The following is a 14,819-nucleotide window of genomic DNA, read 5'->3' as shown; positions in this document are numbered from 1 at the left end:
ATTTCATTGCAGAAAGAGTCAAGGCTTGGGTTTCTTTAGACATATTATTTGCCCATTAAAAAAAAAAAAAGGATAGGGGGATGGGGAGAATAACCCATATTTTATTCCCTACCATTCTTCAGAAAAAGAAATTATAAAAGTGAATGTATTCATGGTGGTTTTGAACAGACAATCCTGACCCAATCCCTTTAAAAATTTAAATTTCTTGCAGGAAAGTTAACAAAATTTTACATTGGAAGGATTATTATATAGCATCCATTTGCACCTCTTAGTCTTTCACAGAATACATCATATACTGGGGTCTGACATCCAAAGTTTAAAAATATGTATATAATAACCAAATAAAACTACATATGTACAGTTCAAGTTAGTAAAATCCTAAAATCCCCAATTCTGGAGAGGATCCCTAATTACAGTGAGTCCAGCCAGGTTTAGGATGGAGTGAGCCACCAGTAGACATGGCCAACTCATTCTATGCTGACAATTTGATGAATGCTACGTACATCACTCTGAATCTGCATCGCATTCCTGGAGTGCTCCACATTCAAGGCATCGGGCAGCAGGGTGTAGTGGTGGAAGGGTTGTTTATAATTGGTGTTGGTGGCGACCTCCTGAGATTTCTTGGCTGCTGTCACGCTGAGCATATCCAAAGGTGTGTGATACTTGGTCTTGCTGGCTTCATAGCCCTTTTTGTACTCACGATCTGACTGCATTTTGGCTACATTCATGAAGTGAACCAGTTTAGGATCATCCTGAAGACTGCGAAATCCAATTTGTTTGCCTTTGGTTTTCTCGTAGGCCTCCTTATATTTGAACTATATGAAAAAGAAGGGCAGATGGAAGTTTGATAGGGTCGACTGTAGGAAAGTGTTCAGTTGAATTTATATCACAGATTAAGCAATAGACAAACTGAATCTACGTAACATCTAAGTTTTTAGTATTTTTAAATAAACAACTACCAAAATATTTCCAATGGACGGTCTTGGGATATGCTCTGGGGATAATTAAAAATGGAATAAATTACAGCTTATATCTAGATTAGACATAAGTAGGTTCTCTGAATATGCTCAAAGGTTCCTAAAAAGTTTATTAAGGATTTGGTGTACATAGTTTTTACTATGTTTCTTTGATTAATTTGTATTACCTAAGTAAGTATTTGTATAATCCTGAGTAAATTTCAGCAAAGACATTATAAAAATTAGCATACTAGACTCCAGTGAATAAGTTTCCTAGGTAGCTCAGTGGTAAAGAATCTGCCTCCCAATGCAGAAGACCTGGGTTCAATCCCTGGATTGGGAAGATCTTCTGAAGAAGGAAATAGCAACCCACTCCAGTATTCTTGCCTGGGAAATCCCATGGACAGAGGAACCTGGTGGGCTACAGTCCATGGGGTTGCTAAGAGTTGGACACAATTTAGCAACTGAGCACATATTTGTATGATCCTGAGTAAATTTCAGCAAAGACATTATAAAAACTAGCATCAGTTCAGTTCAGTCACTCAATCATGTCCGATTCTTTGCAACCCCATGAATTGCAGCATGCCAGGCCTCCGTTCATCACCAACTCCTGGAGTTCACTCAAACTCAAGTCCATTGAGTCAGCATACTAGACTCCAAATGAATATGTTTCGACTATATCAAGGCATTAAATCAATTTATATAGAAAATAAAACTTAATTTGTAAAAAGTAAATTAAGTAAATAAGCATAAAACTCATGACAGAAAACTAAAATACTGTCATTTAATCTATAATTCTTCCTGGTTTTCCATAAGTCACCAGATTTTTTTCTTTATGGAAATTATAAAATATTGTATTCTTTTAAAATAATGGGAGACTTTTTTGATTTAGTGATATTTCAGTATACCAAGGTTTTTTTTCTTAACAAAATCCAAATAAAAAGTGGTTTTCACATTCATAATAATAATAATAATGAGAATTTCAAGTATTTCAGAGTTTAAAAAAGTCCTATCCTTGGTAACTGAATGAGCTTTTAAATATTTTTAAGTGAAGCAAGATAAAAAAACTGGTACATAAGATATTAGGAAATATTTTTATATTACAACCTTTATTTGCTTTCTAATATAGCTCATATAACCTCATACACCATGTAAAGATTTGTAAAATACAAAAAAAGCTTGCTACTTTCAAATTAGACTTACATCGCTAGCAATATTCCTTGAACTTTTTGCAGCAACAATGGGAATGGCATCTGGTCTCAAATCATAGCCCTTAGCAAGGGTTTTCTTCCAATCTGCTTTATAATGAGACTTGGAAAAAAGGAAAGATTATTTTAATATTTGATGTAATTAAAAACAGGATGCCAAAATCGTCATAATATATCCCTTACTATTAAAAAATTCAGAGTTAGGGCTCTTTGTTCATCTTTTCACGATCTATTAGATTCTTTTTAAAAAATATATCAGTAAACTATATACACAGTATGATCTCAACTGCTGTAAAAAAATGTATATGTTTGTATAAAAAATCAGTGGAAAGGTAATGCTTTGAATGTGGGATAACAATACAAATTTTTCCATAATTTTCTATACTTTTCAATTTTTCTATAATAAGCATGTAATGCTTTTATTTTCTTGTAATTTTTGTATGAAGCATTTTAAACTTACACAAAGATGTGGATAGTAAAATAACAAATTCAGACATAGTATTACCCTGCTTTAATTAACCTTAATGTTTAAATATTACTTATAAAACTAGGGAAAAAGTTTTAAATAAACCAAAAGCATAAAAATGAGTACTTAAAGATTGTTTATTTGGCAATAAAATAGAGTCTAAAATGTTAGGAAGAATGACTAAGTCATCTTTTAAGAAATGAACAGGTTTTATCCAGGTTTGATTATGTCTTTAAATTAGAATTTACCAATTTGATTTAAAAGCAAAATGAAATAATTCATAATAGTACATTTAAACATCACCACTAATTAAGTATCCAAGAGAGATGCTAGTCACATACAAAAAAAGACTTTCTAAAGAAAATTGTGGTGAGCATTTTTAGAAGTTTAACAAATAGCCAAAAGTCAGAGATAGCAATACTTACAATTACTACAGGTTGTGCACTCCTGATTTTCCAATCTGAATGTCCCAATTTCTTTCACTTTTTAAAAAATGGAACACAGACTACTAGATTGATTTAACAGCTAATGAATCATGGCCCACAGTTGGGAAAAGTCTGCGTTAAGTGAAATGAATGCTACCTCTAGCCTCATATTCTATGATAAGAATCCAATCTGTAGTCCATTGATTTGCAAATGTGTCCCCATACAGGGAGGGCAAGGAGAAACTTAAGAAACAGGCTAAACTCTCCAGCTTGGTAGGTGACAGGTTTAATAAACAAGGGAACTTAGTGAGTGTTTTTGGGCAGTCACAAGACAGACAAATCTTTGCAACTGCCCACCAGAGCCATACTAGTTTATTTAGGCCTCAACTAGATTCAGTCCCGAGTGGTCTCAACCACACATTGGTCTCTCAAGGCCGCGTCCTTGAAAATGGCTCCCACTGTGGGATAGGAGTGGGATAAGGAGCCTCCAATTGCCCAGGTCCAGCTCCAGGAACACCCGATAGTCTTGTCCTGTCAATGATCTTCTCCAACAGACTCAAGGGCCCACACTCAGTTGGCTTCCTCTAAAATTCTCAGTGCTGGAATTACACAGAGCTGGAAAGGGGAGGCCCCTGATGCAATACTAAGACAGGCACCCAGCCAAATACTCACATCACTCATGTTGTAGGCATTGACCTTGGCTTGAATAAACTGGGGCACATCGGGGTCCATAGTGTACTTGTGCTTCACTTTCTCTCCCTCCACCTTGTAGTTCAACTAAAAACAAGGAGGCAGCATGCAAACTGTATTAGCTAACATAATGTAAGTTTCATCTAGGACATGTTCTTTTAAAAAGGAAGACTATCATTTGTGTTTTTCCATTTACAAGGCAGTTAGCTACTCTAGCATGCAGAGAGAGTGTTGACAGACATATCCATTCACTCATTCCACCAATATTTATTGCACAATGGTGTGGGGCAATTGGCAGTGTGGTAGGTCCTGGTTTAAAGTGTTCAAGTTTATTTAATAAATAAATAAAAGCTGACCTTGGAGTTTATAGTCCTGGAGAGGAAACAGAAAAAACAAACTGCAAGATGGAGCTAGAATTTGTGGTGTAAATAAAATAACTTCAGGAAAGAAACAAAAGGGGACATCAAAGGCTCTCTAGAAAGGTACCACTGATACTCAAACATGAAGAAAGGGGAAGGGTCTGGGCAGAAGAGGAGCATTCAGAGTCCGGGGTCTGGAAAGGCACAGCCAGCTTGAGGGACTGAAGGTCACAGAGGGCTCTGAGGGGGTCCCAGAAGGATTAGACAGGAGGAGGGCAGGGCCACAGAGCTGAGGGCCTTTTCATTTCAACCAAGTTAACAAGTTTAGATTTTGAGTTCGAGGAGAAGTTACTAACAGGCTGTAAGTATGAGAAGGACATGATTCACATTTTAAGATAGTCTTTTTGGTTGTCACATGGGACCTCAGGCAGGGAGTCGAGATAATGGATTACTGTAGTTGTCCATATGAGACAGATGGGGACCAGAACTAGGGTTGGTGGCAGCTGAAAGACGGAAGTGCTGCGACAGGATGGCTGAGAGAGTGGGGCGGGAACCCAGCAGATGCACTGGACGCGTGGTTCACACAGCGAGGCGTCAGCGGTGACTGCCAGGTTTCAAGCTTGAGTAACTAAGGAGATTTGATGGCATTTATTGGGACAGGGAGTTCATAAACTGAGTGTAGGGTTTTCCTAGCTAACAGGAAAAACACAGGGAAAAATGACACTTTGTCAGTACAAGAGAAGTTGCAAGAATCTACACCCTTTAGTGCCACTAAAATTGAATTAATCTTGAAATATCTGTGGTAATGTGGAACTGGTCTGAGAAATAAAATCCACAGTTAACCCTCAAATCCGAGCCAAAGAATGTATTTCCCATCTTCAAATATCTGGGACCAAACACACATAATTTCTTCCCTCCTTTGTTTTCTACTTACCACTGTCTTTCTGGTGGAGGTATCATAACATGACTCTGAACTTATCAAATGAGGTGAAACACAGCATTGTTATTAGCCTCTGACTAAGAAAAAGGGTCCAGATAGACCTGAGCTTAGAAAGGAGACTCCAGATGGCTCTGAAAGTAAACTACTTCAGCCCTCCCTAAGGCCTCTCAGAATATCCGGCTATGGCTTTCTTTCTTTTTGGCAAAAAGATTAGGATATTAATTAGCCTTCTTCTCATTTACCTAGGTAGAACTCTTGCAACTCAGAGCAATAAATATCTTGGGTTTGCAATTCAGACAAGGTCACAGATGATAATAGTGATAATTTCTTTTCACATCGATAATGTAGGGCTCTGCTTATGAACAACACAGACTCTCCACATTTGGAAAATAAAGCAAACTTGGAACATCTTCCTTCTCTCCTCCCTGTTCTTCTTGAAGTCCCAAGTTGCTACAAAGGTAAAACCCTTTGAATATAGCTCTGAAAAGCAGCTGATTTACTAACACAGATGCATGCTCACGGACTGAGTTAAGAAGGATGGTGGAGTAGCTGGTCATGGGGTTATTCACAGACAAAACCATTTGAGGGGAAACCACTTACATCACTCAGCTGCTTTGTGTTGTGCTGAGCCAAAACCATGCCCATGGAATCAGGCACACTTGTGAACTTGATGGTATCTGGGTGCTGTCTGTACTTTTTCTCATTTAATGCATCGCCTGCTTTTTTGACCTTCTCAACCTCCAGAGAACCAATTGGTATCCATCCCATGCCCTTGAAGAAGTGGTTGTACTCATCTTTATATACATTCTGTAAGAGAGTAATCTCAGATGAGAAGATATCCTAGAGCATGCTCAAGGGACGTTCCGGAAATCTGCAATTCTATCCAGGGGGAAGGAAGCATGCCTGTCAGCATGCTTGTTTCTACAGTGGCTCTCTTGGCTGTCTGCCCCAGAGCTTCTTACTCAGAATTTGATCATAAGAAAAAGCAGCTCTGTCATTAGAGTGCATTATACATTCCAAGAGGGAATCCAGGACACATATTTCCATAGGTACTGCTTAAAAAATGTGTCTCTTCTCACCATAAATTGGGCTTTCCCTTTGATTTCACTGAAAACTCCACAACTTTTGCATTTCACCCACACTGTTCACCTAGGCCCCTCTATCTCAGTGTGAGAGACATTCTCATTGAGCAACAATAAATGAACACCATTTCTTCCTTTTACCAAGGACAATTTTCACAAAAACCTGGCTCCTGCAGCAGTAAATGCCCTGAATATTAAACACCTTCCTTATATAGCTCTCCATGAGTCATGCTGCAATCACAAAACCAGAAGCCTGGTTCACTATAGATGACTCGCTATATAGAGACACATATATGAGAGTGTGACTTTGAGTTAAAACAAACAAAAAAACTTTCTTGAATTCAGAAAGAATAGAGAATGCTCATATTTTGCATTGTACATATCACCATTGAAGCAGGCCCACCAGGAGCAACCATTCCCTCTTGTTGAGAACCAAGGTGGCCTCCACACTTATTAGAATATGGTGCTATATTTGATCCATAAGTTAATAAAGATATCAATGATTGTGATGAGAACACAGAAAGCTAGTAAAACACAGCTTGCCTATCACGCCTTTCTTACTGTTTCAATGATTGTGTATTTTAAAGTGCGTTTTTCAAATATCTTATTGTATTGCAAAGTCTAACTAAAATAGGAAGAAATGATCGCCCATTTATTACGAACATCTCTAGGTCTGCTATATTATACATACTCACATCACTCTGAATTTGATTCACATTCCTGATATGCTCAAGACTCAGAGCATCAGGTAGGTATGTGTAATGATGTATTGGCTGCTTGTAGTTGACGTTGGTGGCAACATCCTGGGCCATCTTTGCAGCAGTGATGCTAACCATGTCCCCAGGGGTATGGTAGCTGGTCTTGGTGTTTTCATAGTTCTTCTTGTATTCACGATCAGACTGTAACTTTGCCACATTCATATAGTGAACCAGCTTGGGATCATCCTGGAGGCTTCTAAAACCTACTTGCTTTCCCTTTGCCTTCTCGTAAGCTTCCTTGTATTTATACTGCAGAGGAAGAATTTGGTTAGCAGAGTCCTAAGCACTGGGAACATTGGGTGCAGCAAGTATATTCACACACAAAGAATATTATCACTTTCTGAAAGACTATACAAGAAATGCATTCTAACAACCTCCACCCAACACCCTCCAACCTGAGAAAGTTTAGAGTGAAAGCATTTATTTCCAGCAGTGCTAGGTTATAAATGAGTGTCATGATAAATTCAGGACTAGTTTTTCTTTGTTACGAATTCTATAGATGATTTGCATGTTAAACTTTATATAAAGCCCACTGAGTTTTCATACTTAATATAAACATGATACATTCCAAAATATAAGACCAATCTCTCCTGGTTTTCCAAGGATGTGAATTTTCCTAATCCAACATGTTAGTTCACATCACAGAATACTAGAAATACTTTTGTTTTCTATTCTGATTGGCCCAGTGATATGTATACAACAGGTGCAGAAGAAACTCTAAAGAACTCTACATGAAAGATGGTTATACTCATGTCTCTTTGGAGTGGAGAAAATATTACTATGTTGTCTCAGGTTAACTTCATATGGTTTTAAAAAAAACCCTCTTCTTTTAAGTGGCCATCAATTTGGGTGCTGCATAGGCAGGTAAGTAGCTGGGCTTTCAGCCAACCCCACTTCTCAGCAGCTACTCTCCAAGCTCACTGCTGAAGCACTGCAGATGAATTGAGGAACTGAAGAATACGGGAGAAACCACTGAGCCCTTCCCCGTCAGCAAAAACCTAACTGCAAAAGCTCTGCTGTCCGAGGTCTCTCACAGCTAAAGTTGGCAATGGGGTATAGATTAAGTTATACTCCAGGTAATAGATCAAACCCTCAATTTTTATGTATGAGAATTCAAATCTACCCAAACTCTGAAGATGCTCTGCTCCTGCCATTTAAGCACTGATTTATAAACAACAGTTTAGTAGGCAAAAGGATTATCCAGTGATTTCTAGACATATTAGAAAAAGTTCTATGTAAGGGCTAAAAAGAGAAATGATAATGTCATATTTTAGACTTTCACTTCTCCTTAAACTAGATTTCATAGTGATGGGCAAACCTTTGAGGAACACATTTTCAGTACCAGCCCTACATGGAAGGCTGGAGAATTCTTATACCCTATATTCTACATATTCTGTATATGTGACTCCTTTCTTTTCTTGTCTCAAACCAAAATTGTAGCCTCTTTGAAGTTTGGGGGAGAATAGATACATGTATATGTATGGCTGAGTCCCTTTACTGTTGACCTGAAACTATCACAACATTGTCTGTTAATCAGCTATACCACAATACAAAATAAAAAGTTAAAAAAGAAACTGTAGCCACTGGAATACGGCATGACAGTGAAATCTATGGGTGTGCATGCTTTTGGAAAATTTTGTTTTTCAATGATGGGAAGAAGTCAAGTGTATATTTTTTTTCTACTACAGATGAAATGGATATCAATTCTACTATAGATAAAATAAATCAAAATTATATTCTAGAAAAGTGGGCTTTTTACATTTGGTTTATAAAATCTATCCATTTTATCTAACATCTTCTCAACCTTCTTAATATAATTATAATGCAGACAGTCATCTGAATTTAATATGTTGGTGTCTTGTCAGGGTGTTCTCCTTGAAAACAAATGAGAGCTGTGAGGGAAATGTGTCAGGGAAAGTAATTTGGGCTATGAATCAGAGGAGAAAGCTGCTTTCAGATTTATGACAGCTGTACCAAGTGGGGTCAACTGAAAAGAATCACAAATTATTGAAAAAGTTACAGGTTTTCAAAGCAGTATTTGTGGAGAATTTCAATGTCATTAATTCAACATATTGTTTTCAATGTGGTATCACTTTAACAAGCACCCATTTAATTATCTTTAAAAAATGCAATCCACCAAGATTTCACCCAGAGTTTTTACTCACGTCACTGGCAATGTTTCTCGATGCCTTGGCTGCAGTGATGGGGATAGCATCACCCAGCACATTGGTGCCCTTGGCTATTAAATCATGCCAGTCCCGTTTATAACACACCTGGGATGGAAAAGGAGCAAGATGTCAGCATGCTGTGGAGTAATTAGCCACAGTGATTCCTCAACAGCTGGGATTGTTTTGTTCTTTCCCAGAGAGAAGCTAGAAGAATCTCCTATAGCACACACTGTTTTGAGAAGTCACACTAATGGTAAATCAACTATATTTCAATTAAAAAAAAGTCACTTTAGCAAAATGTCCTACTTTATACAGTATAAAATTATTAGACTCCATACTAATTATTCACCCAAATCTGGTTTAGGCACATATTGAAGAGGGATACTGAGAAACTGGAATGGATCCAGAGGAGAGTAATCAAGGTTCTAGAAACCACAGTATGTAAGGACCAACTGGAGAAAATGAAATTGTTCCATCTTATGAAAGAAAGATCCTAGGAAGACCTGTAGTTAGCTTGAAAAATTTTAGGGTTATTGGTTAAAAAAAAAAAATCATTTATCCTTATTTTTCTGGAGGATTAAAAAATTCCTCCATGTGCAAAACTAGGAAAATGAGAGGAATAGGGGTTGAGGTCTAAACAAAGAAAAAGGGTATCCCCTAAGAGTTGTCCTAGTACACACTGGCTCAGGAGTAAAGAATCTGCCCACAATTCAGGAGACACGGGTTCAATCCCTGAGTGGGGAAGATTCCCTGGAGAAAGAAATGGCAACCCACTCCAGTATTCTGGCCTGGAAAATCCCATGGACAGAGGAGCCTGGTGGGCTATAGTCCATGGGGTCGCAAGAGTTGGACACTACTTAGCGACTAAACCACCACCACTACCACACTTGAAAAGGCCGACTCAGGAAGTTCAGAACAATCATTATGAGGTATGATCTAACAGGGTTATAGAGAAAATTGGCCTAAATTGTCAAGGCCTTGTCATACTCTAAAACTCTGTTATTTTATTATCAGGTCTGGATTTCACACCCCATCACAAACCATACTTACGTCACTTAAATTGTAAGCATTGCACTTGGCCTGAAGAAATTGAGGAAGATCAGGACTCATCGTATATTTATGTTTCACATCTTCTCCTTTAGCTTTGTATAAGATCTGCAACACATAGTCACAAAAATAAAATGCATTATGGATGGTACAAAAAAGAAAATATATTAATCACATGCTTAAAGGAGTTTTTCTTGGCATAATCTCCCACTATTTCTATTGTTTAAAATGATCAAAGGCATCTTCCTATTTTAAGAAACTCAAGATCTTGATATCTTAAGGAAAACACAACAGCCTCTGTATTGGAGAGAAAAAAATCCCAAGAAAATTGAAATCTTTGCTTGACAGAAATGAATAAAAAATGAGTTCAAATGTGAAATCATAACATGGATAAAACAATTCACTAAAGCCAGAAAAAAGTCATTTTTTTGTTAGTAGAGTTAGTAGTTCTTACAGTCTTGTGTTTTGTTCGTTTCTTTTTTATTCTTAGAAAAAGCTAGAATGAGTCAATATTGCTAAAAAACTTTCTATTATAAATCATACCAGTAAGGCACATAATAATTTTCTCATAATGTAAAGGTACTTACATATAAATCTAGCATATGCAAAAATTTACCACTTCAAATTTGCCCTATTTTGTCATTTTAAAGATGTCTGAAAGACATCAAAATGTGTGGCGTAGGAATCGTACTGTGTCCTCCTCTTGATAATTAAAAAAAATTGCTTAATTTCTAAAACTAAAACAGAATCAGAATCTCAAGAAGATTTTTCATCTCTTGATTATCATTTATTGTATATACCTCCACTTCTTTAGCGTGGAATACCATATGGAAACCGGTGTACATGTATCAGAAGTAAAATCTGAAATGACTAATATCTAAATGAATCCTCACCCAAATACAAAATAATTCCTTGCAGGAATCTAAGAGCTATCTTCACTTCTTCCTCACTGCCTTCAGAAACCATCTCTACTCATTCTGAGAATCCCATTAATTTCACCCTCTAAACATTTCCTTTCCCATAGCTATTGCCTGAGTTAAGCCCAAATAAGGCTTCTGTTGAATTTCTGTAGCAGCTTTCTAATTCATCTCCTTGCCTCCAATCCTTCCCTTCTCCAATATAACCTCGGCAATTTTTGCCAATTACTTTTAAAACACAGATCTCATTATAGAACTCCATGGATTAAACATCTTCAGAACTTCTTGTTACCTACCCACTGAAGTCCAGACTATAAATTAGCATGCAAGACCTTCAATAATTGGTTGTAATCCTGGATTCTTCATCCTTCACTGTCCTTCCATTCACTAGTTCTTGACAGTCATGTTTTTCATTTTGTCAGGAAAGTGGCATTTCTTATTTGCCAGAGAGGCTCTGGCAAGGAGTTGCTCTCTCCCCTTGTACCTACTTAGCACTGCCTCTCCTATAACATGTCTATATGGTGATGCTGTTTCTATCCATGCTTCTGTCTTATACTCTTGTCCTGTATTTGTTTTATCCTACATCCTACTCATTCTCATCCATCTTTGTATCATCAGCACATAATACAGTGCAAAGTATTCAAAAACATTCATTCATTGAATTACTGAGTGAGTGCTTTTGATGTCCCTTTATTATTCTTCCATACACCAAAATTTCCTTTAGATCTATCTTTAGCCAGAGCATATACATTGTTCATGGACAGGCAGGCAAACAATTTACTAATCTCCGCCAAGACATAAGTAAAGTCTAATAATTGTGTATGATGATTTCTGAGGTGCAAAATCAACTACTCGTGTATTATTTCACTGTATTAATATTTTACATAGGAAAAGCAAATATAGAAATCTTTATATAGAATGGACTATGATGAATTTGCCACAATAAGATGTGGGTATTTAAGAATAGAATGTTTTGTACTATGTCAAATTTATTCAATAACACAGAATTTCAAGGCAGTTAAAAATGGAAGATGTTTTTTAAAAAAAAAAAAGGAAAAAAGCAAAATAGAAAATGTTAGTATCCAAAGTAAAAATAATTATAATTATTATTTTTAAATAAAATAATAATTCTAAAAGGAACAGAATAAAATTTTCAAATTTGTCCAGGGAATAAAAATGGCCAGCTGATTTTTTAAAGCCCCTCCATCCTCTTGCATGCTCGGTTTTGTTGTACTCACATCACTGACTTGCTGTGTGTTCTGTTTTGCCTGGACCATAACTGGGGAGTCCACGATGCTGGTAAATTTGAGGGTATCTGGATGTTGCCTGTACTTCTTTTCATTCAGGGCATCACCTGCTTTTTTAACTTTTTCTACCTCCAGACTGCCAATGGGTATCCAGCCTATGCCTTTCATCCAGTTGTTGTAGTCTTCCTTATAGACATTCTACAGCAAAAGGGGAAGAGAGGAGTGAGTGCCCCAGGCAGTGGGTTCTCTCACAAGGCTGCCACCTTAGAGGGAGACTGTCTCATGGAATAAACATCACTTACATCACTCTGTATGTGCATCATGTTTTTAGACAACTCCAGGTCCATGGCATCAGGCAGGTAGGTGTAGTGATGGAGTGAATGCTTATAGTTGACATTGCTGGCAACATCTTGAGCTTTCTTAGCTGCCACAATGTTGACCATATCATGGGGCGTGTTGTGTCTGGTCTTTGTCTTCTCATAGGCTTTTTTATACTCCCGATCTGACTGTATTTTGGCCACGTTCATATAATGAACCAGTTTAGGATCATCTTGGAGACTTTGGAAGCCAACCATTTTCCCTTTGGCTTTTTCATAATCTTTTTTGTATTGGACCTATTGGAAAAAAAGGTGGGTATATTTTTTAAGTTAGGAAGATTTTACTGAACAATTGAGACCGTGATTTGAAGCAACTGAGCTCCCCAGAAATTATTTTCATAACTAAACAATTTGATATTGGCCTGTATATATTTGCAATGTAGCCTGGTAAAATTAAAATGTTAGAGTCCATTTGGTTGCCTATAGTTGCTTCTGCCACTCAAGAGAGGTTGGGGTGGGGGTGTTACTATAATCCACATCAGTGACAAAGTAAAACAAATTCTTTTCTACTTCAACAGTGACAGAGACAAGTGAAAATTTAAATATTTGGACTCCTCTGGTGGCTTATACTGTCTGAACCACCAGGGAAGCCCAAATATTTCACAATTTCCACCAATTATACTATGCTTCTAAAACCAAATACCTGGCTATTTTAGGAGCAGTAGTAGAAGAATTTTACTAGTAATAGGCCACCTCATGCGAAGAGTTGACTCATTGGAAAAGACTCTGATGCTGGGAGGGATTGGGGGCAAGAGGAGAAGAGGACGACAGAGGATGAGATGGCTGGATGGCATCACTGACTCAATGGACGTGAGTCTGAGTGAACTCCAGGAGTTGGTGATGGACAGGGAGGCCTGGCGTGCTGCAATTCATGGGGTTGCAAAGAGTCGGACACGACTGAGCGACTGATCTGATCTGATCTGAGTACAATTTTAATGAGTCTTTGGATATTCAAAAGAAGACCCAGAACAAGTAGTGTGCAACACTAATTGGCTCTGAATAATAAAGTGGAGAGAACTGAGCTTCCTTAAGGAGACCTGGGAAGAAGCCCAGGAAGCTGAGAAGCAGAGACATGAAGGAAAGTTTGTGTGAATGTTGGGATGGGGTGCCTGGAAGGGAACACCACAGAGAAAGGAGATCAGTGAGACATCCTGGAGCAGGGCTTTTAGGACATGGACTTCCATCATTCAATCTTAGTGTATTTACATTGGGGCAGTGTTAACTTCACATCAGTCAGTCAGTCAAGTTGTACTTGGGATTTGGAAGGATACTAAGCAGCAGCAGCTGTGTTCCATCTCTGGATCATGCAGAGGAGAAAGAATAAGTCCAAGGAAGGAGAGCCCAGCTGAGCCAGAGCAAAACCATCCTGTGCAAATCAGGAGCCTGAGGTGGTCAGAAAAGGTAAAGCCTCAGGCAAAGCAGCAATGGTGGGGAGGGCATCCCACTTCCGGCAGGGCAGCAGGAAAGGCCTTGAGGCCATTTTATTTACATCTCAAAGAGGAAGTGTCTTCAATTCCCATCTGGATTGAAGTAAGATAAGAAAAGAAAAACAAGTCTTAACTTTAATGAAACCTAATGACTGACTATTAGGGGCTCTGGCACTGGAAGTCCATTCATCAATCTGTAGAAGCAAAGAAGTAAAAAGAGGTATGGGAAAGAGAGAATTCATAGAAATTAAGCAAGTTTTGAGATAAAAGTTTACCATCAGGAGGTTATGATGATGTAAATAGCAAGTAACTTCTTTATATCTATCAGAAGAATGACATGAATTTGTGCAGAATTATAGAAGAGAATTTAAAATTAGGGGGCTTGATTAGAACAGATCACTCAAGGTTATACAAATCCTTACCCCCAAGAAAATTCAGATCTGTTTAGAGAATTTTCCTTCCTGAATTGTTTCAGCCTGGCTTGCTCCAAGTCAGGGACACCAGACGTGGTGACTTGGGTAACAAGCCCACCAGCCCACATTTTCTGGTTACACACAGGAGACCACCAGCTGGACTTACATCACTTGCTGCCTGCCTGGCTGCTTTGGCAGCTTTGATGGGAATCGCATCAATTCTCAGGTCGTATCCCTTCTTGCTCAAATCTTTCAAGTCTGCTTTGTACAAATTCTGCAAGAAAAATGTCATTTGAAGATAACTCAGACCACATGCAGAAAAGGCTTAACCCTCCGTGA

General features: G+C 37.9%; 1 protein-coding gene across 19 annotated transcripts in view; it reads right to left on the bottom strand.

Moving 5' to 3' along the window:
- The window catches only part of NEB (nebulin), a 219,190-nt gene that overhangs the window by 159,285 nt on the left and 45,086 nt on the right, over positions 1–14,819 (bottom strand). For all 19 annotated transcript variants that reach the window (XM_024980659.2, XM_024980560.2, XM_024980573.2 and 16 more), the window contains exons 32-41: positions 14,647–14,754; positions 12,566–12,877; positions 12,255–12,461; positions 10,103–10,207; positions 9,050–9,157; positions 6,822–7,133; positions 5,645–5,851; positions 3,728–3,832; positions 2,160–2,267; positions 504–815 (exon numbers count right to left, since the gene is read on the bottom strand). In XM_024980659.2, coding sequence (XP_024836427.1) covers positions 504–815; positions 2,160–2,267; positions 3,728–3,832; positions 5,645–5,851; positions 6,822–7,133; positions 9,050–9,157; positions 10,103–10,207; positions 12,255–12,461; positions 12,566–12,877; positions 14,647–14,754 — 1,884 coding nt within the window. The remainder of the gene's footprint in view (positions 1–503; positions 816–2,159; positions 2,268–3,727; positions 3,833–5,644; positions 5,852–6,821; positions 7,134–9,049; positions 9,158–10,102; positions 10,208–12,254; positions 12,462–12,565; positions 12,878–14,646; positions 14,755–14,819) is intronic.

The sequence above is a fragment of the Bos taurus genome, chromosome 2 (assembly GCF_002263795.3).
Source record: "Bos taurus isolate L1 Dominette 01449 registration number 42190680 breed Hereford chromosome 2, ARS-UCD2.0, whole genome shotgun sequence".
Lineage (NCBI taxonomy): Eukaryota > Metazoa > Chordata > Mammalia > Artiodactyla > Bovidae > Bos > Bos taurus.
This window is presented reverse-complemented; position numbering and strand designations above follow the sequence as displayed.